The sequence below is a fragment of the Prionailurus viverrinus genome, chromosome A1 (genome assembly GCF_022837055.1).
Source record: "Prionailurus viverrinus isolate Anna chromosome A1, UM_Priviv_1.0, whole genome shotgun sequence".
Classification (NCBI taxonomy): Eukaryota; Metazoa; Chordata; class Mammalia; order Carnivora; family Felidae; genus Prionailurus; species Prionailurus viverrinus.
In genome coordinates, this window is record NC_062561.1 from 24,935,679 (window position 1) to 24,960,653 (window position 24,975).

The 24,975-nt window shown below is 42.1% G+C and overlaps 1 protein-coding gene across 1 annotated transcript in view; it reads left to right on the forward strand.

Moving 5' to 3' along the window:
- Positions 1-24,975, forward strand: part of CPB2 (carboxypeptidase B2) — a 48,464-nt gene that overhangs the window by 17,882 nt on the left and 5,607 nt on the right. Inside the window, exons 5-9 of the mRNA XM_047864896.1 lie at positions 2,773-2,874; positions 5,808-5,912; positions 12,981-13,091; positions 15,915-16,008; positions 22,356-22,558. Coding sequence (XP_047720852.1) covers positions 2,773-2,874; positions 5,808-5,912; positions 12,981-13,091; positions 15,915-16,008; positions 22,356-22,558 — 615 coding nt within the window. The remainder of the gene's footprint in view (positions 1-2,772; positions 2,875-5,807; positions 5,913-12,980; positions 13,092-15,914; positions 16,009-22,355; positions 22,559-24,975) is intronic.

Here is a 24,975-nt window from a genome sequence, read left to right on the forward strand (position 1 = left end):
CCTCCTTTGTCTCTCCTCCCTTGTCTCTATTCCCCTGAGACGTCTCCCCTCCAGTGTCCCCAATCTGATGCCAGAGATCGAGACGCTCGGTGGGTGTGATTTGCAAAATCACTGCTGTGCTGAATTTGATGGGAAGAGGGGAACGCCTGAAAAAAGTACTTTTAAATATTTTAAAAATATTTTTTCATGATTTTGTTCAAAAAGGTGACTTTTTCTTACCATGTCTCCAGGAGAGAGTAGGAAGGACATGGGGCAGGGGTGGGGGGGAAGGATATGACTATTAGTTTGCCATAACAAAGTGCCCCAGACTGGGTAACTTGGACCACAGAAATGTATTCTCTCCCAGTTCTGGGGGCTGGAAGTGCACCATCAAGGTGACAGCAGGGGTGGTTTCTCCTGAGGTGTCTCTCCTTGACTTATAGACGGTTGCCTTCACAGTGTGTCCTCACATGCCCTTCTCTCTTTGTGCACATCCTTGGTTTCCCTCCGTATGTTTATGTCCTGATCTCCACTTCTTATGAGGACACCAGGCAGGGTGGGTGAGGGCCGACACCAGCAGCTTCATTTTAACTTAATTACCTCTTTAACGGCCCTATCTCCAAATGTAGTCACGTTCTAAGGCGCTGGGGGTTACGGTTTCAGTGTATGAATTCGGAGGAGAACACAATTCAGTTCATAACAGCGACAATCCAGGAAACATTGCAGACTTCTCCTCCCTCCCCCCCCCCCTCAATCCTTAGGGTTCATAGGATCCATGGCCATCTGGCCCTCAGGAAATTCCACCAAGTCCTTCCTTCGCCCTCGGCATTGATCTCTCCTTCAGCCCTCACCGCGAGGTCACCTGGTGGGCAGGAGAGTTCTTTTGTCATTGATTCCCACTGGGATCCACTGTAGGGAGAAAAACAAAGGGCCAAAAAATGCTTCTTCTCTCTCTCTCTCTTTTTTAATGTTTATTTTTCAGAGAGAGAGAGGGAGACAGAGAATCCAAAGCAGGCTCCAGGCTCTGAGCTGTCAGTCAGCACAGAGCCCGACGCAGGGCTCGAACCCACGACCCTGCGAGATCATGACCCGATCTGAAGTCAGACGCTTAACCGACTGAGCCACCCAGGCGCCCCGGCCAAAAAATAACTTCTTAAGACAAATGGCAAAAGAAGAGAGTTATTCAAAGGGTGTTACCTTCACTAGCTCAGATTAGATTGTGAAATGAACAGTTTCTTGTAAAGCTGCCTTCACACAACACAGCCTCCCTGGTTGGAGGAAATGTACCGAACCATTAATATTGAAACACAAAATAGTTTCATGTAGTAGTTGCCTCAGATGCACTCATGCCTTAGAAGAGTAGCATGGTACACAGAGGCCCAGCGAGGAAATCTCTGATGGTTAGATGCCCAACACTGCAGGCATGGACAGCATTGGTATTTGGTGACAGGTGGGCCTTCGGAGAGCATCTTAATCCCCAGCACAGGACAACCACTTACCCTAGTTATGCTACTTTGAGAGGATCCACGGTGCTCCAGGTCCCATCAACTTGAAATTACCTCTAGATAAGGTCCCAGAAATAAGCCAAGGGTTGGTCACTCCCATTGCAGAAGGTATACAAATACAAGTATGGCCCCTGAGAAGTTGGTCTGCAAACATGACCGAGTTCCATCGTTCAAACCCTGATTTGAAGTGGACACTAGCCTCAAGTCAGGTCCGGGAGTTTTTGTCTCTTCCTTCCACTGTAATCTGGACAGAATCACAACCACCACTAGACTTGCAGCCAGGAGAAAGGTCCTGAATCAAACGAGAGAATATTTTTCCTGCAGATTGTCCTCACCCCTGCCTCCTATCATTTTATACATCTTGTTGCGAGTGCACAGATCTCTAGTGGGGAACAACGGTGATTTATCCTGTACAAAGACAGTTCCCAGGGCCTCTTTAGGTTACTCTTCTTAGGGGCGCCTGGGTGGCTCATTCGGTTAGGTGTCTGACTTTGGCTCCGGTCATGATCTCACGGTTTGTGAGTTCAAGCCCCGTGTCAGGCTCTGTACTGACAACTCAGCCTGGAGCCTTCTTCGGTTTCTCTGTCTCTCTCTCTCTCTTTCACTCTCTCAAAAATAAATAAAAAGTAAAAAAATAAAATAAAAATGAATATTAAAAAAATAAGAAAAAGGTTCTATATAAATGGGAACTCATGAATGAATGGGAAAGAAGATTTCACACGTGGAGGCAGGGATTCAATGTAATGAGCCTTTAAAAATAACTTTCAGGAGATACACTTTAAAGATTAACTTTTTCAGGGCGCCTGGGTGGCTCAGTTGGTTAAGTGTCTGACTTCAGCTCAGGTCATAATCTCATAGTTCGTGAGTTCCAGCCCCGAATCACATCATGTGCTGTCAGCTCAGAGCCTGGAGCCTGTTTCAGATTCTGTGTCTCCCTCTCTCTGCCCCTCCCCCACTCACCCTCTGTCTCTGTCTCTGTCTCTGTCTCTCTCTCAAAAATAAATAAATATTAAAAAAAAATTTTAAGATTCACTTTTCCTACTTTGTGCTGTTTCTCAGTCCTTTTCTACTCTTTCTCTAACCTTTGATATCTTTCAAAACTTTAATTTTATCTATTTTCCGAAACAGCAGAAGAAACACCCTGCCCCAACTGTTTTTGTTCTGTATTCTTTCCTTATGCAAAGATTTTAAAGGGATCGCCTTGCCTTGATGAAATTGTCTCCTTCCTTGGGCCAGGAAAATGCTTTGCACTTGTTCTGCGACTGACTGCTGGTTTCTGCTTTGATAGATCTATTCTTGGATTGAAGTTATAACTGAAAACTATCCTGATATGGTTGAAAAAATCCACATTGGATCCTCATACGAGAAGTACCCACTTTATGTTTTAAAGGTATGCTGTGGGGGCAGTCGCTGATCTATCCACTTTGGAGAATGTGTTACTTCTCCAATGGTGCTTGTTATAACTTGCATACTTTTCTTTGAGATGTGGAAATATTTGTATTATGGGCCTTCCTCGGTTTTAATATCCAGCTATTTGGGGATTAGTTATTACCCTTACATTTTCTCCTTTACTAATGCAGGATGGATGGGAGAGTGAAAAGCCTATTTTCAGAATCCACTCTCTCTGTTTATGTGACATAGATAAGCCATTTATTTTTTTCTCCTTTTTTTAAATGTAATTTATTATCAAGTTAGTGAGCGTGCAGTGTATACAGTGTGCTCTTGGCTTCGGGAGTAGATTCCTGTGATTCATCGCTTACATACAATACCCAGTGCTCATCCCAACGAGTGCCCTTCTCGGTGCCCATCACCCATCTTCCCTGCCCTTCTGGCCCCCACCCCTTCCTGAGCTTCAGTGGCTACCTTCATAAAATAAGGGAGTCATCTGGATTATTTTTCTCAAGTCTGTTATTTACTTACCACCACTACCACCAGCACCTCTGACTGCCTTACTTAGGAGGAAACAAATACAGAGGAATCTGTTGTTAGACAAACATTGACCCGGATGTAGTTTTTGGAACCAAAGAAACAGCTTAACAACCACACCAAGGGAAGGATAGGAACCAGGGCTATGTCGGGGGCCTGGGCAGTAGGACTAATGTGATAACTTCTGCTCAATTGCTGTCCATTTGGTTATTTATTTTTAGTTGAATAAATTGGTCTTAGTAAAGGTCAGCGACTATGGCCACAGAAAGAATTTTTGGGAGCCATGAAATCATACTAATTCCTGCCTGTTAATTTCTAATTCTGCATTTCTTTTTTTGGTTGTTTGTTTTAGCTGTTCCCCCTAACCCTTCCTCAAAAAATAATTAAAAAGAAGGTCTAGACAAAAAAATTAAGCATTAGGAAATTACATTGGATTTAATAACATTTAATTTACATAGAGTTTCCCACCATTACCTATCTAAATTGTGATAGGTGAGCGTCTTTGTCATCTCAAGTTAAGATTTTGAGTTGGGGTTTCTGGGTTTTCATCTGTTTTGGCAAGTACCTACAGTAGAGACTCAAGGCAGACATATGAAATGTTGGGTCCTCCTGGCAGCTGAGTTGGTCTATCCGATTGGATCCATGTAATTGTGGTATACACACCCATGACATTTGCTTTCAGACATGTTGCATGTACTCTTTAGGACTTGTGTTTCTGGGTCCTAGATTTAGATGTTGGAAGGCAATGCTTCCCACATGCCTCAGTCCCAGTCTTACTTGACCAAGGGTGTGCACACGCTGGAAGTCTTTGGGGTTCCTTCATCTTTCCAGCATCGGGACTGGTACCAAGAGAGTTTGCTTGGCACAGTTAGAGAGTTGAGTCAGGCAACTAGTCCAGACAACCCAAGGTTTTCCTTTAAATTGAGTACGTTAAATTTGCTAGAAAGTTCTCTTTGTACTATTTCTCTCTTTGCGGTCAATGCCATTGGACTTTCTCCCTTGCTTTCTTACTGGATTATCACTAGCTCCAGGTTAGTTAAGAACAAAGCCTCTTTGAGGGCTATAGATGGCAATAAAATTTTTTTTAATTTTTTTAATGTTTATTGATTTTTGACAGAGAGACAGCAAGCCAGTGGGGAAGGGACAGAGAGATAGGGAGACACAGAATCCAAAGCAGGCTCCAGGCTCTGAGCTGTCAGCACAGAGCCCTATGCGGTGCTCGAACCCATGAACCATGAGATCACGACCTGAGCTGAAGTTCGATGCTTAACTCACTGAGCCACCCAGACCCCCCTGGCAATAAAAATTTAACTCTCTCCTTTTCTTGTTTTGAAATTTCAACTCCGCACATTTGCTTAATCTTAATGACACTCTTCTCCCTTCCATACCCTAAAAATGCGTGGGGACTAATTTTTAAAAGCAAATGAACCGTGATTCATTTTGTTTGGAGCTGTTTTTGAGAATACTTCTGAAGACACCAAAGTCTATCACTGAGGGCAAATTGGGAGTTCTGATTCCAGAATTGGCAGCTTGCACTAGGTCCCTACACCATGAATCGGAGCAAGGTCTCTGTCCCTCGACCTGGTGGTAATAATTTTGTGTGAACTTAGATGTATGCTTCTTTTTGTGTGAAATAGGGGACTGGTCTATATGTAAAAAGTATGCACCCTGGGGAAAGTGGTAAGGGAGTCCAAGTTTGTCTTTGGCATCACTGGCTTCCCTTTATCTTTAAAAAAGAACTTTTTTAACATGTATTTACTTTTGAGAGACAGAGAGAGACATAGCATGAGTGGGGGAGGGGCAGAGAGAGGGGGAGACATAGAATCGGAATCCGAAGCAGGCTCCAGGCTCTGAGCTGTCTTCACAGAGACCAATTGCGGGGCGCAAACTCATGAACCGTGAGATCATGACCTCAGCTGAAGTCAAAGTCAGAGGCTTAACTGACTGAGCCACCCAGGTACCCCATCACTGGCTTCCCTTTCCCCATCTTTCTTTGTACTAGTCTCCCACAGAAAGCTGCCCACCTTGTACACACCCCTTTACCCCACGGAAGTGTCAAGGTACAGCCTGAAATACTAGTGTTCTGGTCTTTATTTCTACCCTTCTGCCTTCCACCCTTTCTACCCTGTGGCATGACAAGTAATTGTGGAGGAACAAAGAGGACTTGAAATCAGAAGTCCTGACTGAAAGCCTCAGTCCTGCCTCTCACCAGCTACGTGACCTTAACTAGTATCTTTTAGTCACACCAGCTTTTAATGTCCCTTGAAAATCCTCAAAGGGATGCAGAGAACAATGTGTGTTTCATAGATTTGTTGAAAGAATTAAACGCGAGCACTACATAGATGGAAGTTATTTTCCTGAAGTTTCTTGTTATTGTTGTTGGTTTTCCTCGGGCAGGTTTCTAGAAAAGAACAAAGAGCCAAAAATGCCATATGGATCGACTGTGGAATCCATGCCAGAGAATGGATCTCTCCTGCTTTCTGCTTGTGGTTCATAGGCTATGTAAGTATTCACATTCTCTTACACTAGGGTTTCTCGATTCGTGGCCCAAGACGACCTGTGTCAGAATCCGCTGGGCTGTTTATGAAATGCATTTTCCCAGGTCACATCCTAGAATTCTTGCCTTCAACTCTCTGGTGGTGAGGTTTGGTAATCTACAAATTCCACAAGCTACCCAGGTGACCTTTGTGCATATTTTTAAGTTTGGGAACTGTAACTTCAAGCATTTAAATCACCCTAAAGATTGTCTACCTTTTTCTTCCTGTATTTCTGGCTAGGGCTAAACACTGGAAAATAATTAAGAAATATTTTGCAATCGTAGTATGTTTACTAAGTAGAAGAAAGAACTAAAGCAATTACCTAAATTGAGTCCCAATTGATTTCTTACTCTTCTGATTTAAATAATCCAGACATCTTTGCCGTATTCTGCCCTTGGAAATTGAACATGAAGTACAACATTACAGAGCAGATCCTATTTTCTCATATGTTATAATGGGAGATTTTGTCCCTGAAGGAGGCCTTGGCAGCAAAAAAATCCATATATAAGGCAAAGAGTATGGCATAAAACCAAAAATTATAATGGCTATAAAGCTGTATAATAAATGAATACAGTAAAAATTATGCTTCAGCTCCCATAAAATGGGCATAAATGTTCTCTAGATTGATTTATACAAAGAGCTGTTACCACTGGAAAACTAACCTAAAATATGTGTCCTTCTGCTAATGGTGATTGTCTCTGTACTCACAGGGATACAGCCACACATAATAGATTTGTTTAAAAAAAATCAAAAGATAGTCACTTCCATTGATCTGTCTTAACCCATGACGTACATCAAAAGTGAAAATATTTCTGCCTCCACTGGGTCTTGTCAGATACAACACCTCTACCTCTTTTCCTTTGCCTCACCATCTGCTCTTACCCTCTGATGGGAGCTGCAGCCTCCCTGAGCCTTCTGGAAAGTTCCCAGCCACCACTGGTACCGCCCTGACCAAATGAAGATAGTTCTCAATGGACTAGGTCGTTAACACAGCTCAGTCATTTAGTGATCCTTCCTCAACTTGGGTGGTTTATTCCTTTTAGGTAATGAATGAAGCAGCAGTTAGTGGAGGAAGAAACGTGCAAAGCAGGCAGGAAAGCACCCTTCTTTTCCTTCCATCACTGAACCTGGAAAGGACCAGAAAGAAAGGCTAATTCATATTGGTGAAGTTGTCCCTACTTGTCATCCCTCCCCGATTGACATCTCTTGTCTCCTATTACACATGCTCTCCTCCACCCACCCCCAATTGCTGAATCTTTGTAAGATTAAAGTATTTATTCTGCAAATATTTATAAACTGCCTATGAGGTTCCAGACTCTGGAGATACCATGGGAAATAAGATACGGCTCCAAAACCTTACAGTCAAGTTTTTTGTCCCGACAAACATGAGGCTGATTTTTGTAGCCCAAGGCAACACAGTTCAATAAACTCTTGTTAATGGACATTTAAGAAGCTGCATCCTTGCCTGCCTAAAACTAATCTAGATCATCTGCCCTTCATAATGATTCGAACAACTGTAGAAGGAAAAATGAAATCCTTAGCTTTCAGATTTTTGTGGGGGCAGATTTCATACTTAAAAAGTAAAGAACTCAAAGACAAAGGGAAGTCTTAGCTTTTAAGTCTCTATAAAGAAAACCTACACCGTTCCTGCGTTTCTCCTTTCTTCTCGTACGACTACCACACGCACAACACTTCTGACACCAGATGCATGGGGACTTTCTCCATCCCAAGCAATCCTGTGACACCAGCTGGGTGTCCGACAATGTAACTCACTTCTGACACTGTCTGCCTGGAGACCGAGTCAGATCCCACAGGGCAAGGGCTCAGCCGCGCCCTCCCCTCCCTCCCCCGTCACCCTTCAGATGCCAATTGAAACTCCAGGCTGTTATCCGCGCTTCTGACTGATCAGCTCTAAGTCAAAGGTCCCCACCACCTCCTCCTTGGGTTTGCTTCATTTGGCTAGAGTAGCTGAGGGAACTCAGAGGAACAGGTTACTTCTTGTTTGCCAGTGTATCATAAAAGGATGTCATAAAAGATACGGATGAACACCTAGGTAGAAGAGATGCATAGGATAAGGTCTGTGGGAAGGGGCATGGAGCTTCCCGGCCCTCTCCAGATGAACCCCTCTCCTAGCACTTTCCACGTGTTCACCAGCCCCGAAGCTCCCGGGACCCCTTATCTTTGGGGTTTTTATAGAGGCTTCACCTTGTAGGCATGAGAGATCATTAACTCAATTTCTAATCCCACTCCCCTTCCTGGAGGATATGGTTGGGGCTGGAACCTCCAAGTTCCTTGGTCTTTCCAAGAATCACCTCATGAGAACAAAAGATGCTGCTATCACCCAGGAAATTTCAAGGGATTTCAAAGCTCTGTGTCAGGAACTGAGGTCAAGGACCAAATACTAGAACAAAAGATGCCTTCATTGCTCTTATCATTCAGGGCATTACAAGGTCTGTGCCAGGAACCAGAGTGGGTGTGGGGCAGAGACCAGTACACAAACACACACACACACACACACACACACACACACACACACACACACATATATATATAGTACTCTCTTACTCTTTAACTCAGTGTGGTGCAGTCTCAGCTTAGGAGAAACCCATTACTCTACACTTTGGGGAGCCTGAGGCCAGTCATTTCTTTCTGTGCCTCTCATTCATCCTCTAGAGACCAATTTTAGATCCCTTCCACTTCTGCAAAGGCAGGGCCAAGGCTAGCTTGGGCATGACAAGCACCGGCCTGGCCCATCATAGGAGCCCAAGGAACACGTATGGGGCATCGCGCCTTGCTTATTAGCATTTTGTCTGCCAGCTGGCTTTTCTCAGTGCTAGCCTCCCTGTGAACCTCTGCCCAGGAGAATGCTCACGTAGCTGCACACAAAGTGGGCACCCTGCAACCTTATGGCCTCCGCAGATTTCCTTCTGCTGCCCCTTACCTTAGCTGACACGTGACTTGGGAAGGGCACTGCTGCATAGAAGCTGCATCAAGGAGACAGCCTGCTCTTTCTTTCGTATCTCCACGTGCCAAGGGACCAGAGGAGTGGATCGACATTTTCCTGTCCCGCTACAGGTGTCCCCTGCTTTCCTAAAGTTCGCATGATGCCATTCACTTTTACGAAAGACCTGCGTTAGGACGGTGATGGCTTTTTTCGTAAAAGCAAAACCTCTCCTTCTTGCAGTCAGCGAAAACAGGTGCCGATGTAAAAGTGTTGGGAAAGTAGGGGATACTCTTCACTTTATCCCATTGTGGCTTCTGGAAAGATTTCAGAGTCGCCCTCTGCTTTCCGACAGCGGGGAAATCATCTGCAGTTACTGCCTTTTCCCCCAAATTCGCGATCTGATCTGATTGAACCACTCTTGAGTTTTCTTTTTACTGTCCTCTGATGGCCTCCAGATAACTCCCTGGAACCTGGCTCGCGATTCTTTATTCCTCTCCAATTCTTGCTGTCGTTCTGAGTGAATTTAAAGTCCATGTGCGAGATCTAGCTAGGGAATAATCTCGGAAACTTGAACTCGACATCACTAAACCTAATCTCAACTCTGTTTCAGTAAACTTCTCCCATGGCTTTCCTCGGATCTCAAAACTAATTCTCTCCCTGACCTTTAGATCCAAAATATGGCTGAGGACAGTGGCCAGGAAGGATAGGAGGAGCCACTTAACAGTCTGACTTCTTAATTTCCAATCCTTCTGTTTCTGTCATTCCTCACACCTGCTCACCACCCATTCACCCGTATCCTGAATGTCTTGTCCCCTCAGTCTGCTCTTCAGGAATTCTAACACCAAACACCTGAAAAATTAACTCTCCTTCTTCTGAGCCACCTTGTACATCCTGAAATTATTATCGTACTTACAGCATTGAATTCTTGCTGTTTCCTTTCCAACCTAACAGTTTTATCAGCTTGTTAAGGACAAAGATAACCTGTAACGTCAGTGTTTGTTGTTGTTACAGTATAACTCATTATCTTGTTTGGTCCACAGGATCAGCACTCAACATCTCTTGTAACATTTCAAATTTAAATTGATGCTTCAGCTTTAGGCTGAAATACAGCTCTCGGGTTCAGAGAGTACCTACCATTGTGCTAAATACTTTGTTGCCATTGCAGAAAAACTGGGACTTAAGCTCTTTGCTGTATTTCTACTGGTAGCAGGAGTAACAGTTTATTTTTAAATCTTCCGTTCATAGGGGCTCCCGGTGGCTCAGTCGGTTGAGTGTCCAACTCTTGCTTTCCACTTGGGTTGTGATCCCAGGGTCATGGGAATGAGACCCACATCAGGCTCCATTGCTGAGCGTGCAGCCTGCTTGGGATTCTCTCTCTCTCCCTCTGCCCCTCTCCCCCCGCTCTTGCTCTCTCTCTCTCTCTCAAATAAAAAAAAAATTAAGAAAATCTTCCATTCATAGTATCTTATATGCCTTTTTGGACTAATTTATTCTGTCAAGTGGCTATTGGTGAATTTTTTGGCCGGTGTTGTTGTTGTTGGGGACCATAATAAGGACAAAGCTTTGGTGTGCCTCAGGAAAAGAGAAGTGAGTAATTATCTGCCAGAGGTCAAGCTAATAGGAATCAGTCAGGCCTTTATTTCCCACCCCTAATCTCTCATTCTTGTGCTGTCCCCTGGTCCCCTCTTTCTTCTTGTCTTGTTTTTATACTAGGACAGCGAGTTCAACTCTGTTACTTGTCTTGTTGGTAAATCATTCCTTTGACAAATATTTATTTGTTGTCTTTTGTGTGTGTTTTGTCTTCAGCCACCTACCTCATTAAGAGTGATTCATTCGCTAGATATAAAACCATGACTGTATATATCTTTATAAAATACCATGAAAACTCACTGGAGAGCCCCAGGAGACACAAATCACAAATTGATAATAAATTATTAGATTAATAAATATGTTACACTTGGTTGAAGTCTTATTTTAAAATACCATGTCTTTAAACACAGTTGATCTGTTAAGTCATGTTACAAGGCTTATAGAAATCTAGAGGTTAAATTACTTCAATGATATGATTATATGCCTAGATTGTATGCTTTTGACATATAAATAACTGGGTAGATGTCAAATCTGAAAATATCTTAATGAGTATAACATCATTTACAAGGTTAAGTGAGACTATTTCTTAGATTTTTCTGTATCTATGGAACTCTGCCCTTAATTCACACAACGCCTAGAAAAGAACACAGGTTTGCCCAATACCAGCTACAACCCAGTCTCACCCTTTAGCCAATTGGGAAAATATCCAAAGTCCTGAGGGTGCTCTAACCTTACCTAGCCGATCCATTCAGGTCACCCTCCCGTTAGGGTTCACTTCTCCTTTTATGGGTAGGCATTGAGAAGTCCCCTTAATGCCCAGTTTCCCTCCATCTTTCCTTTTTCTACACCTCTCCCCCGAGGTCCTGGTGTCGTCCTGCTGCTACTCTTCAGATCACCAATTCCCATTTTATTCTGCACCCTCATCTTCTTGAAATGCACCCAAGCAAGCCTACCTCTAGTCCAGATGGCGCCTTTGTGAAAGGTCAAAAAAGGCATCCTTTGCTGGAACGAGTAGCTATCCACATGCAAAAGAATGAACTTGGACCCCTACCTCATACCAAGTGCAAATATTCACTCAAAGTGGGTCAGAGACCTAAATTTAAAAGGCGAAATTACAAAATTCTTAGAAGAAAACATAGAAGTAGTCAATCTTTGTGCCTTTAGGCGATTGTTCATTAGATATGACACCAAAAGCATAAACAACAAAGGACAAAAGAGAGAAACAGGGCTGTAGCAAAATCAAAAATCTTTGTGCTTTTCAAAGAACGTCATCAAGAAAGTGAAAAGACAACCCATATAACTGAGGCGAATTTTTGCAAATCACATATATGATAAGGGACTTGGATCCAAAATATATAAAGAATGTTTACAAATAAACAATAAAATGACATATAGTCCAATTTAAAATTGGGCAAAATATCTGAAAAGATAACTCGCCATGTACAAATGGCCAGTAAGCATATGAGAAGGTATTCAACATCATCAGTCATTAGAGAAATGCAAATTACAACCACAAGGACGTATCACTTCCGACCCACCAGGATGGCTAAAGGTCAAAAAGGATAATCACAAGTGTTGGTAAGGCTGTGGAAAAATTAGAACCCTCATTCAGTGCTGTTGGGATCGTAAAACAGTGCAGCCACTATTTTACAGTTTGGCAGTTCCTTGAAAGGTTAGGCATTGAATTAGCATGTGACCTAGCAATTCCACTAGTAGGTACACACCCAAGAGAAGCAGACACATTTGTTTACAGATGTTCATGCATCCTTATTCATAATAGTCAAAAAGTGTGCCCATCGACCTCTGAGTAGATAAAATAATGTGGAATATCCTTATAACGGAACATCATTCAACAGTGAAGAGGAATGAAATACTGACTATATGAAATACCTAGAATGGGTAAATCCACGGAGATAGGAAGTCGATTAGTGATCGTCAAAGGGGGAGTATTAGGTTCTGACAGATGATCCATATTAGCTCTGGAGCTTTTTGTCCAATAAGCAGGACTCCAAACAGAATGGGTAAGTGAGGGTTTGAATGCGTGTTTCATAGATTTGTTGAAAGAATTAAAATGAACATTTTGACTCCCCACGTTATAAGGACAAAGTAGAAACTATGTAGTCATATCTGGGCGTAAGACAAAGTTAGTTTAAACTCTGATTGATATATGGATTATTGAAAAAGGAATGGAATTACATCTAAGTTAGAATTCTTTTTGTTTCTTGAAGAAGAAAATTTTAGAAAATATACGGTGCTATTTTCTGCCTCCAATAAATAAGAGGACCATTTGTCCCCTATCCAAGGCATTCGCCACCATTGGGCAATCTAGTGCCCTGAGTTCAGACTTGTCAAGGAATTAATATTCTTCCTGAAACTTAAAGATGCAAATCCAAACATACGAAATGATGTTTTAAAAAATATATAATGCATAAAGGAAACAGACTAAGTTTAGAAGGACTTAAGAGAGATATTATTAAACATGCTTGATTTAATTTGTAGGTAACTCAATTCTATGGGAAAGAAACCCTATACACCAGTCTTCTGACACAAATGGATTTCTATGTGATGCCGGTAGTTAATGTGGATGGTTATGACTTCACATGGAAAAAGGTAGGTAAAGGCAAAGAAAACAAAACACGCCCTAGTTGGGGATAAAGGATGCACCGATCGAATTATTCATAGAATCCTGGATCTTGGCACAATGGTTTTATTTAAGATATAAATATCTTTAAATTCTTATTATGGACAACTTCAAACATATGAGTGGGAATAATTGTATAGTAAATTCCTCTGTACCTACCACACAACTTCGTCAATGATCAGCTCATGGCCAATATTTTCTTGTCTATATCCCCAACCCAATTCTACCTTATTCATATTATTTTGAAACAAATCTCAGATACCATATCATTTCAGCAAAAATATTTCAGGATGCATCTCTAAAATAGGTCTTAAAACAAGCACAGTACAATTGTACCTAAAAATTAACAATACTGAATATCAGAAAATGTCCAATCAAATTTAAATTTGCAATTGTTGGGGCGCCTGGGTGGCGCAGTCGGTTAAGCGTCCGACTTCAGCCAGGTCACGATCTCGCGGTCCGTGAGTTCGAGCCCCGCGTCGGGCTCTGGGCTGATGGCTCGGAGCCTGGAGCCTGCTTCTGATTCTGTGTCTCCCTCTCTCTCTGCCTCTCCCCCGTCATGCTCTGTCTCTCTCTGTCCCAAAAATAAATAAACGTTGAAAAAAAAAATTAAATTTGCAATTGTTTCATAACTTTTTTAGAAAAATTTTCTTTGATTCAGGATCCAGTTAAGGCCAATATATTGTGATTGGTTTAGGTATATTTTAATTCTATTTTAATCCATAGATTCTCCCTCCATCTCTCTCTCTCTCTCTCTCTCTCTCTCAAATTTTTCTTTGCAATTTATTCATTGAAGACAAGGTTTCGCATTGTCTGGATTTGCTAATTGCATGGCCATGTTGCAATTTAACACTCCTCTGTCCTCTGCGTTTTCTAAAATTTGAAATTTGGATAGTAGGGGATAAACCAGATTCAGATTTGACTTTTTTGGCAGGACTGTTTCATAGTGATTCTGTGTTCTGCATAATGTCTGGTTGTATCTCCTTTTGTGACATTAGCTACAACAATGCACAACGCCTAGATCCATCCATTCTTACTGGGAATCATTTGAATAGCATTTCAATTCGTAAAATCATAAATTGCAAGATTGAGAGAAGCATTTTAACTGCACTTACATTCTGACAGAATCACATTCTAACTGATCCGTGAATTTAAACCTTAGGACCCTTTAATTCAATCGTGAACATCTAATATGCGTGAGTTTCTTAGTCAATCTCATCTATACTGGAAACCATTATCAATGGTATTTCTAGCCCATCAACATCATGATTCAGGAAAATTACTCAAGCAATGGAAGTTCAGTCCTTTCTAATTTAATGAGGAGCACATCAAAGCATATTTGAGCATATATAAGCTCAGAAAAGCCTCCTGAGCCGCACATGTAAACACTAAGGGGAATGAGAATAATCAGAGTGATTGGAAACATGCAGGGTTGGACAAAAATTGTTTCGTGGAAGAGGAAGAGGTAATTTTTGCAGAAGAAATGGCTGGAAATGGTGAAGGAGATTGATTGCAAAAGTTATCGCAAGTGAAAGGAACACTGAATAAAAGCTTGTAGGGAGGACTGGGCAAATCCTGAGCTAAGTAAATGAGAAATCCCTAGAACAGTACCTAACAAATTTGTGTCCAATAAACGATCACAGTCATAGATTGATGTTATGATAGACTTGTTCCTTTACTTGAATCACAGTAGAATTAGGCCATCCTTAGCTATTCCTACCCTCCCACTGTCTTTGTGTCTTAAAACTGTCAGTTAGTCCCTGCAGTGTGAGAACCTAATTTCTCCAGGGTAATTCTTGCTACTAAACCATAAGCCCCCTGCTGGAAGCGGACCGGGAAACTGGGCAGAGGGTTAATGACAGCGGGGTAAATTTGCTACGTCATCTCAACTAGTCTGTGCAACTGTGTACATGATCAAATTTCTCAGTTTGTCCCCAAGAACCCAATGGGGCAATTCGCTTTGTGTTCACACATCAGGATCGAATCAGTACAATCAAAGGAAACATCGGGCTAGAAGTGTCTTCACATCTCCACCTCCTGACACTTTTAAATAGAGAGTTTAATTCAATCTAAAGAGAGCATTGAGGGGTGCCTGGGTAGCTCAGTCAGTTGGGCATCCTACTCTTGATGTGGGCTCAGGTCATGATCTTACGGTTTGTGCGATTGAGCCCCAATCGGGCTCCTCACTGACAGTGCAGAGCCTGCTTGGGATTCTCTGTCTCCCTCTCTCTCTGCCCCTGCTCTCTCTCTCTCTCTCTCTCTTTCTCTCTCTCTCTCTCTCTCTCTCTCTCTCACATACACACACACACACACACACACAGAGTCTTTCAACATAAATAAACTTTATTTTAAAAAAATATATAAATATAAAAATTAAGTATAAATATGAAAAAAATAAAGAGAGCATTGAGACTCATGAGTCATCATTTTCATTCTCGTTGAAACACAGTTATTTTCTTTTTCTCAGAAGAAATTAAAATGGAAGCAAACAAGATTTAAAGAGAACCAATAACCAGCCTTGCAAAGCCAAATGAAATTTCTGTTGGTATGGGTCAAAACTGATTAAATATCCCCATTTCATCTGGTTCACACTGAAATAGCTTTGAGAGAACATGGTGGAGACCTGGATAGAGAGAGGGCTGGGCGAAAGGAATGCTGTGAGGACAGTGGCAGAGCAGAGTGATGGGTTTGCAGGACAGACACATAACTCTGGTCACTTAGGCTTTAGAAGTTGTGTCTTTGCTTGAACTGCAAACCTGGCCATCCTGGTTATCAGTATTTTGTTTGTTTAGAATCGAATGTGGAGAAAGAACCGGTCTTTTCATGAAAATAATCGTTGCATCGGAACAGACCTGAACAGGAACTTTGCTTCCAAACACTGGTGTGGTAGGTCGTTTGCTTTATTTCTAGCAATGTTCATTCATTTGAAAGGGGACATTCACAGAGAAAGGCCTATTAATTCAGAGTAATTACAGGGGAGGCCTATCTAAATCAGGAAATAATTCAAATAGGCTTTTTAGTTAAGTGCAGTGCTGTAAATATGCACAATTCACCTTAACCCCTCCGCCCTTCCATTTCGTCTTTAAATTTTTCAACGTTTATTTATTTTTGGGACAGAGAGAGACAGAGCATGAACGGGGGAGGGGCAGAGAGAGAGGGAGACACAGAATTGGAAACAGGCTCCAGGCTCTGAGCCATCAGCCCAGAGCCTGACGCGGGGCTCGAACTCACGGACCGCGAGATCGTGACCTGGCTGAAGTCGGACGCTTAACCGACTGCGCCACCCAGGCGCCCCCCATTTCGTCTTTAAAAAAAGGAATTTGGTGGGCATCTGGGTAGGTCAGTCGGTTGACTTTGGCCCAGGTCATGATCTCATGGTTCATGAGTTCAAGCCCCGCATTGGGCTCTGTGGTGACAGCTCAGAGCCTGGAGCCTGCTTCAGATTCTGTGTCTCCCTTTCTCTGTCCCTCCCCCACTTGTGCTCACTCACTCTCACTCTCGCTCTCTCCCCAAAATAAAATAAAAAAAATAAACATTAAAAGAAAAAGGAACTTAGGCCGGTTCCTTAAGGTCCCTTTTAGCTTCAAAATGCTAATATTCTACTTTTCTAGAATGATAATGAAGCGACTGTTAAAAATCCTACTTTAAAGAAAAAATAACATTCATCATTAGAGTATCAAAGACCAGGGTAGGGTGAGTAGCTCTCCATTTTAATTGCACAGGAAAGGGCTTACTTCCACAGCATTGAAAAACATTTTCTTTTGTTTTCACTATTTAATATTTTTATGAGTACCATGAACTTATGTCTGGCATAGCGAGAGCCTATCATTTATTGATTTGAATGAGTCAAAGTACTCAGTGGATATTGATTTAGGCATTCAGGAACATTATCTGGGGGCACCTCGGTGGCTCAGTCAGTTCAGCATCTGACTCTTGATTTCTGCTCAGGTCATGATCCCAAGGGTGTGGGATAGAGCCCTGTGTCAGACGTGGAGCCTGCTTGGGACTGTCTCTGTCTCTCTCTCCCCCACCCCACCTCTCTCCCCTGCTCCCGTTCAATCTCTGTCTTTCTCTCAAAAAAAAAAACACAAAAAAACCCAAAAAACAAAACAAAACAAAACAAGACAAAACAGAACATTGTCTGTTCTCAGGGAGGTAGGTGTTGGTTCACACCCCCATTGTATTTCATAGTTACTACATTTAAGAAACAACTACAGGGGCGCCTGGGTGGCTCAGTCGGTTAAGCGTCTGACTTTGGCTCAGGTCACGATCTCGCAGTCTGTGAGTTCGAGCCCCACATCTGGCTCTGGGCTGATGGCTCAGAGCCTGGAGCCTGCTTCCGATTCTGTGTCTCCCTCTCTCTCTGCCCCTCCCCCGTTCATGCTCTGTCTCTCTCTGTCTCAAAAATAAATAAACGTTAAAAAAAATTTTTTTTAAAAAGAAACAGCTACAGAACTAAACCTGATGATAACCTTGAGTCTAATCACCCCTTTGCCCTACACAGTGCTGTGTACGTGATTGTACATATTTCTTTTCAAAACAGAAGAGAGAATGTGTGATTTTGGACGTTTCATCATTCTCTCAGAGTGCATGTGAAAACCTCACCGCAGAGTACCCCCCTTATTTCCGTATTTCCTTCCTTCCCTAGGCTAGAGACTCAGTGAGGGAAGGGACCACCCAGTGCAGTGCCTGGCACATGCGGGAGTCGCAGAAATTAATTAAATGAATATAGGAATGACTTAGTTGTTGTAAGAGAGTCACAGATGTAGTAAGCAAGCAGAGGAAGGAACAGTTAATCTCCCCTCAGACTCACTCCTTTTGTGATTAAGGGAACCACTCAGTGGTTTCTCTGTGAGAGCCGTTCTTAAGATTGTCCCATAAAAGTACCCACTGGGGCCCAAAGACTCTGCCACAGCAGTGATAATTGGGCAGGGGGTCAGAGAAGCAGCAGCGAATACACAATAGATCTGAATAGAGCTGTTAGTTACTAAGTGCAGCGCCGTTTACATATGTCTCCCCCTAGGTTTCATTATCTGTGTATCCTGGATGGAGAATCCCAGACTCAGGAGGTTGAATCCCTTGCTCAAGATCACAGACCTAGGAAGTGACAGACCTGGGTTATGAAGCCAGGCTGACTCATTCCAAAGTTATCACGATTCTTCTGTGTCTGAGAATCACTCTTCTGTTATAGGTTGCCTTCTGGAACTTCTTCTTTTATCTGGAAGTTCTTTTGGTGCTCTGTTTCACTTAATATTTTTTTACGGCGAAGCCATAAAAAATTTGAATAGCCAAGACGTCAAATATATTGTTACTGCCATCAAGAAGTACCGGAGGCCGCTCTGAGGCGTGGCACTTTATTATTACCCATCACAAGAGTTAGAAACAGAAACAGCAAGCAAATAAAAGCAAAAAAAAAAGAGTCCAATGAGGCACTCAAACTCACGAACCCGGAGATCATGACCTGAGCCAAAGTCGGAAGCTTAACCAACTGAGCCACCCAGGTGGCCCCCACCACCCCAGTGTCTCTTTAGTAGTATGTAAGCAAGCCAGTGAGAAAGAACTAAATCTTCTCTCTTCCTTGTCCCTGCAACTAGAACACGCCTTTATGATACTTTTTTTTTTAAGAATCTCAAAGAGCACCTTACTCTTTAATGAGAAATGACATACCAAGCCTGTTTATTTGTTTCATGTTCACTTCCCCCTTCCTCTATATTAAAATTGTGTGTGTGTGTGTGTGTGTGTGTGTGTGTGTGTGTGTGTGTATGTGTTGGAGGTGGGAATGGAGGTGAGTTGTCTTAGACCGATCAGGCTGCCGCTAACAAAATACTGCAGGCTGATGGCTCCAACAAGATAAGTTTATTTCTTGCAGATCTGAAGGCTGGAAGTCCAAGATCAAGGTGTCAGCAGGGTGGGTTTGCCCTGAGGTCTCTCTCCTTGGCTTGCAGATGGCCACCTTCTCACTGTGTCCTCACTTGACATTTTCTCTTTGTGCACATCTCTGGTGTCTCTCCTTAAAAGGACACCAGCCACATTAGATCAGGGCCCCACCTTCATGACTTCCTTCAACTTTAATTACCTTCTTAAAGGGCCTCTTTCCAAACATAGTACATTGTGGGTTAGGGCTTGCATACGTGAATTTTGGGGAGACAGAATTCAGTCCATAACAGGTAGCATTTTGTGAGGACCTCTGGTCTCAAACTTCCTAAGATAGATCCCCTCATTTTCTAAGATGTTAAGTTAAACTGCAACGTTTTGGTAGCTATTGTACAGTGGAAAATCCTTTCTTTCTTTCCCATGGGACTGGAGTGTTTTTTTAATCGCTTTTATGGCGCTAAAATACATATAACGTGAAATTTGTCATTTTAACCATTCAGCACATTGAAGCATTAAGTATATATATCCAGTCCATGAAACCATCACCAGTATCCATTTCCAAAAGTTTTCTTCAGCCCAAACAGAAGCTCTGTGACCATTCAGCAATGTCTTCTTGTTTCCTACTCACTGCAGTCCCTGTAATGTCTGCTCTACTCTCTCTTCTACAAACTTTCCTGTACTAGATACTTTTTATTCCAGGGTTCATAGATGAGATAATACTTAAGCTCGAAGGCATCTGGGAGACCAAGCGCTACAGATGAAGCACCTTCAGCTGAGCCAGATGCAATAGCTTGCCCAGATCGACATGTCTGTTTAGGAGCAAAGCAGTCCCGGACTCCAGGGTCCTGACTCCCCATGAATCTTTCTACCGAAGTACTTGAAACCTCTAGAATGACAGTCACAGAATGAGAGTCTGAGGCTGCTCTGTCCACTGCAGTAGTCACTAGCCGCATGTGGCCCCTGAACACTTGAAATGTGGCTTGTCTGAATTGAGATGGGCAGTGAGTATAAAATACACACCAGATTTCAAAGACTTGGTGTGAAAAAAGGAGCCTAAAGTATGCCGTGAACAATTTTTGTATTGACTGTGTTTGAAAGGATTGTACTTGGTACCTATTGGGTGAAATCAGTTGTATTATTAAAATAGGTTGTTGCTTTTGAAATACACAGTTACTTGAAAACCTAAATACGTAACTTGCCGTATGTTTCTACGGAACGGCTCTGGTCTGAGGATTCGTGTTAGGGGACCACCTGTTCCTTCGTCTCTTTGATGTCCCCCTACTCCTAACGTAGAATCTCTACTCTCTAAAACTATATATCAGGGGGAAAAGGGCAGGAGTAATCAAAGGATATAAAACTATCAGAATGGTTGGTCTGATCACATTATTGGTTAAAAATACAAATGGGGGAACCTGGGTGGCTCGGTCGGTTGAGTGTCTGACTCTTGATTTCAGCTCAGGTCATGATCCCAGGGTTGTGGGACTGACTCCTGTATTGGACTCCATGCTGAGAGTGGAGACTGCTTAGAGTTCTCTCTCTCTCTCTCTCTCTCTCTCTCTCTCTCTCTCTCTCTCTCTCTCTCAAAAAAAAAAAAAAAACAAAAAACAACAAAAAAAAACCCACTAATACAAATGAAATACTTGGAAAGGTCTTGGATGTTTAGCACATATTTTCTTGTGCCGAAAAGAATGTTTCACAAACATTAAGGTTGTCTCTGTTGCAAATAAAAGGCAGAAATCAGAGCAAACTTGAGGCAGGCAGGACCTGTAAGGATAATGGAGTAGACCATGGAACCCCAGGACAAGGGCAACGAGCTTCAGAAACAGCTTGGAACTGGGCCTGGGGGACTGCAGTGAGCTCTGTGAGTCCTTTCTCTCTCCATTCATCCCTGCAAAGCACAATGGGTTTTTGTTTTATTCTAATCCACATGATGATGATGGTGATGATGGTGACCACGACAACAACGTGAGACAAAGACCATGAGGAGGAAAAGCAATGATTACTGAATCTTAGTATTTACAAGGCACCATGCAAAGCACCTCATATACGTTGTACTGAATCCTCATGAAATCCACGTTAAATGTATAACTTTTCCATTTAGCAGATAGGAAAATCAAGGTTTAGACAGGTTTAAAACATTTCACCGAAGGCCATATAGCTATTAAATGGCAACACCAAGCTTAGGATCAAGCGGCTGGGTGATTAACAATATGCCACTTAGCCTCTTATCGTAAAAGGTCCTTTCTGCCAAGAATGTTCACTTTGCATCTCCTGAAACAGCAGTATTTCATTCATAGGGTTGCCAAGAGGAATGAATGAGATACTGTGTGTAAATCTTAGAGTTTCAGGTCGGCTGGTGTTTTCTTTGTTCTAGAGTGCAGCTGGACTGACGCTAGGATCTTCCTCTCGATACCAAGTTATCAGCGGAGGGATTCAGAGTGACAGAACACAAGTTAGGGACCTAGTTCAAGATTAGTCAACTGTTTCCAGGCGGGAATAATGTTTGGGGTCAGAGGTGGCTCCCTGAGGCTCCACCCCTGTGAATTAAAGAAGAAAGGTGAAGGGGTAGGAGGCAGGCTACCGTCCAAAGTGATGTATACTATAATTTCTCAAAAGGATGAATAAACTTTACTCCGGCCCCGAACATTCCATCTTCTTTTATTTGCCAAACCTCCTTAGCAAGTAGTATGGAAGGCAGACTTGTATAGTCTGAGTTCCCAAATGAGACTCCTTTTATGGACCACATTGATTAGCAATTTTTAAACTACAAATATCAGAAAAACCAAGCTCACACTGGATTAAAGAAAATGGGGTTTCTAAAAAAAATGGGGTTTCTTTATCTCACAGAACCACAAGTTTGGAGGCAGGGCTGACATCTCTGAGATGTCCTTAGCCACTTTCACAAAGGGTGCAAGATGGCTGTCCCCAGGCAGCGATTGTTGGGGTGTTTGCTCTGAGGGCATAGAAACATCTGCTTCAATAGAAACACAAATATGGGGGCGCCTGGGTGGCGCAGTCGGTTAAGCGTCCGACTTCAGCCAGGTCACGATCTCGCGGTCCATGAGTTCGAGCCCCGTGTCGGGCTCTGGGCTGATGGCTCAGAGCCTGGAGCCTCTTTCCGATTCTGTGTCTCCCTCTCTCTCTGCCCCTCCCCCGTTCATGCTCTGTCTCTCTCTGTCCCAAAAATAAATAAACGTTGAAAAAAAAATTAATTAGAAACACAAATATGTTCTTTACAGAGCTCTGTCTAATCCATTTCTCTAAAAGTTTTACACCATGGATATTAGGAGGATGCATTGTCAGGGAAATCACAAATTACAATGGCGTTTGCTTATCCCACTCTATCCATTTCACTTCAGAGGAAGGTGCATCAAGTTTCTCTTGCTCGGAAACCTACTGTGGCCCTTACCCTGAGTCAGAGCCAGAAGTGAAGGCAATGGCCAATTTCTTGAGAAAAAACATCAACCACATTAAGGCTTACATCAGTATGCATTCATACTCCCAGAAGATAGTGTTTCCATATTCCTATAATAGAAGCAAAACCAAAGACCACGAGGAGCTGGTAAGTGCTACTCAATTATCTTTTTTTTCCATTGGCATTTCAGAAATAAAATAATACCAAGTTCAAGAATCAAAAACTGTGGGAAAAATTTTCTCCTCTGGAGGACAGATGGAGAGATGCTTTTTGTTTTGATCTCGTTCTGCTGAGAGTCACCCTGGGTCAGGGTTCACTGAGGGAATATAAAGAATGGGTCCTATTCTGTGGACAAGAACTTCAGCCCAGCAAATGGGTATCTAAGAAAATAACTGACATACTGCTTGAAGGTCAGGGGGAACCATTCCCTGTGGAACTGATCTACATATAAAGCCCTAACAGCAAGGACGAGAGTCTCTGGAATTGTGGGTCTGCTTTGTGGTACCTCGCTTTCAACAACAGATAGATCAAGTCCTGGTACCACACTCATTAATTTGATATCAACGTTGGGAATTGTGTGCACACTGCCCTCTCTAACCCCCAGGGGTTTGGTCCTAGTAAAAGCACCTCCAATTTCAACACTGAAGCGAGAACCCCCCACACACACACACCTTTTTTTGGAACGTAGTGAATGATACAGAAGTTCAAAGAAGACTCATTTTGTCTGCTAACCCCTCACTCCTTTTTGGTCCCAGATGTCCTATGTTTGGGTTGATGGCAAAGAATGCAAGGGCTCTTGATGGATTGTAGCTGGGATTGGCCGAATTCTCACCGCAGATGCCTTCCAGGCAATGGAAGGGTTATGGCAACAGTCTGATTCTTGCCCAAGTTCTGATCTTTATGTCGTGTTCTGTTTCTTACTCATATTATTCCGGTCCTCTTTCCTCTTGCTCTTTTTATGTTTTTAAATTTGTATGTTTTTGTTATTGAAGTATAGTTGACATACAATGTTATATTAGTTTCAGTTGTACAACATAGTAATTCCATAGTTCTATGCATTATGCTCACTGCAATAAGTGTAGCTACCATTTGTCACTCTATAACATTATTACAATATTATTGACTATATTCCCTATGCAGTATTTTTTAACCCATGACTTATTTATTTTATAACTGGAAGTTTGTACCTGTTAATTTCCTTCACCTATTTCATCCATCCTCCCAACCCCCTCCCCTCTGGCAACCACCAGTTTCTTCTCTGTATTTATGACTCTGTTTCCATATTTTTGTTTGTTCATTTGCTTTGTTTTTTAGATTTCACATGTAAGTAAAATCATATGGTATTTGTCTTTCTCTAACTTATTTCACTCAGCATAATTCCCTCTAGATCCATTCATGTTGTTGAAAATGGCAAGATCTCATTCCATTTTATAGCTGGGTAATATTTCATTGCACACACACACACACACACACACACATCTTTATGCATTCATCTATCAACGGATACTTAGGTTACTTCCATAACTTGGCCATTGTAAATAATGCTGCAATAAACATAGGATCATGTATCTTTTCAAGCAAGTGTTTTCATTTTCTTTGGGTAAATACCCAGTAGTAGAATTACTGTATCATATGGTATTTCTATTTTTAATTTTTGAGGAACCTCCATATTGTTTTCCACAGTGTTCACCCCGATTTACATTCCTATCAAACAGTGCGTGAGAATTCCTTTTGTCCACCTCCATGCCAACACTTGTTATTTCTTGTATTTTTTATAATAGCCATTCTGACAGGTGTAAGGTGATATTTCATGGTAGTTTTGATTTGCATTTCCCTGATATATGGTGATGTTGAGCATCTTTTCATGTATCTGTTCACCATTTGTATGCCTTCTTTGGAAAAATATCCATTTAGGTTCTCTGCCTATTATTTAATTAGATTATTTGTGGGGTGTTTTTTTGTTTTTTGTTTTTGGGGTTTTTGTTTGTTTGTTTATTTGGTTGGTTTTGGTGTTGGTTTTATGTCCTGGTTCTCTTACAAGAATAAACTATAGCCACATTAAGGGCTAGCAGTGGCTGATGACAAATATAATGTTATTTGCACTTCCTGAAAATAGCTCATTTAGAACATAAATGTGCTTGATGCTTGCAATTCTTTCTTCTTCTCAAAGGAAAACTTTTAAGGAAAGCTCCTTTATTGGTGTCATCCTTGAAGAAACGAAAGGATATTTATCATGATTTGGAAATAGAACTAGTCTGATTTTCCCTTATTTTTGGATTACTGTTGTCACACATATTTTGTTGAGTTATTTGGTGTAAATTATTGTGTTTGGCGGACACTGATGAAAGAAGCATTCGGTAGGACCCTGCCCTTTAAGAGAACATGATATGGTTAGGGAGCTCAGCCATGAGCAAATGTTACAAGTAGCTATATTCGAGGTGCAGTGACTACTGAATAAATTGGCCCAGATGGTTGATCCTCAGTTCTGACGGGGCTAGCATGGGGGTAGCCTCGTTAACTGATTCAGAAGGAAATGCTAGATACGCTTGGGGATAAAGTCCCTG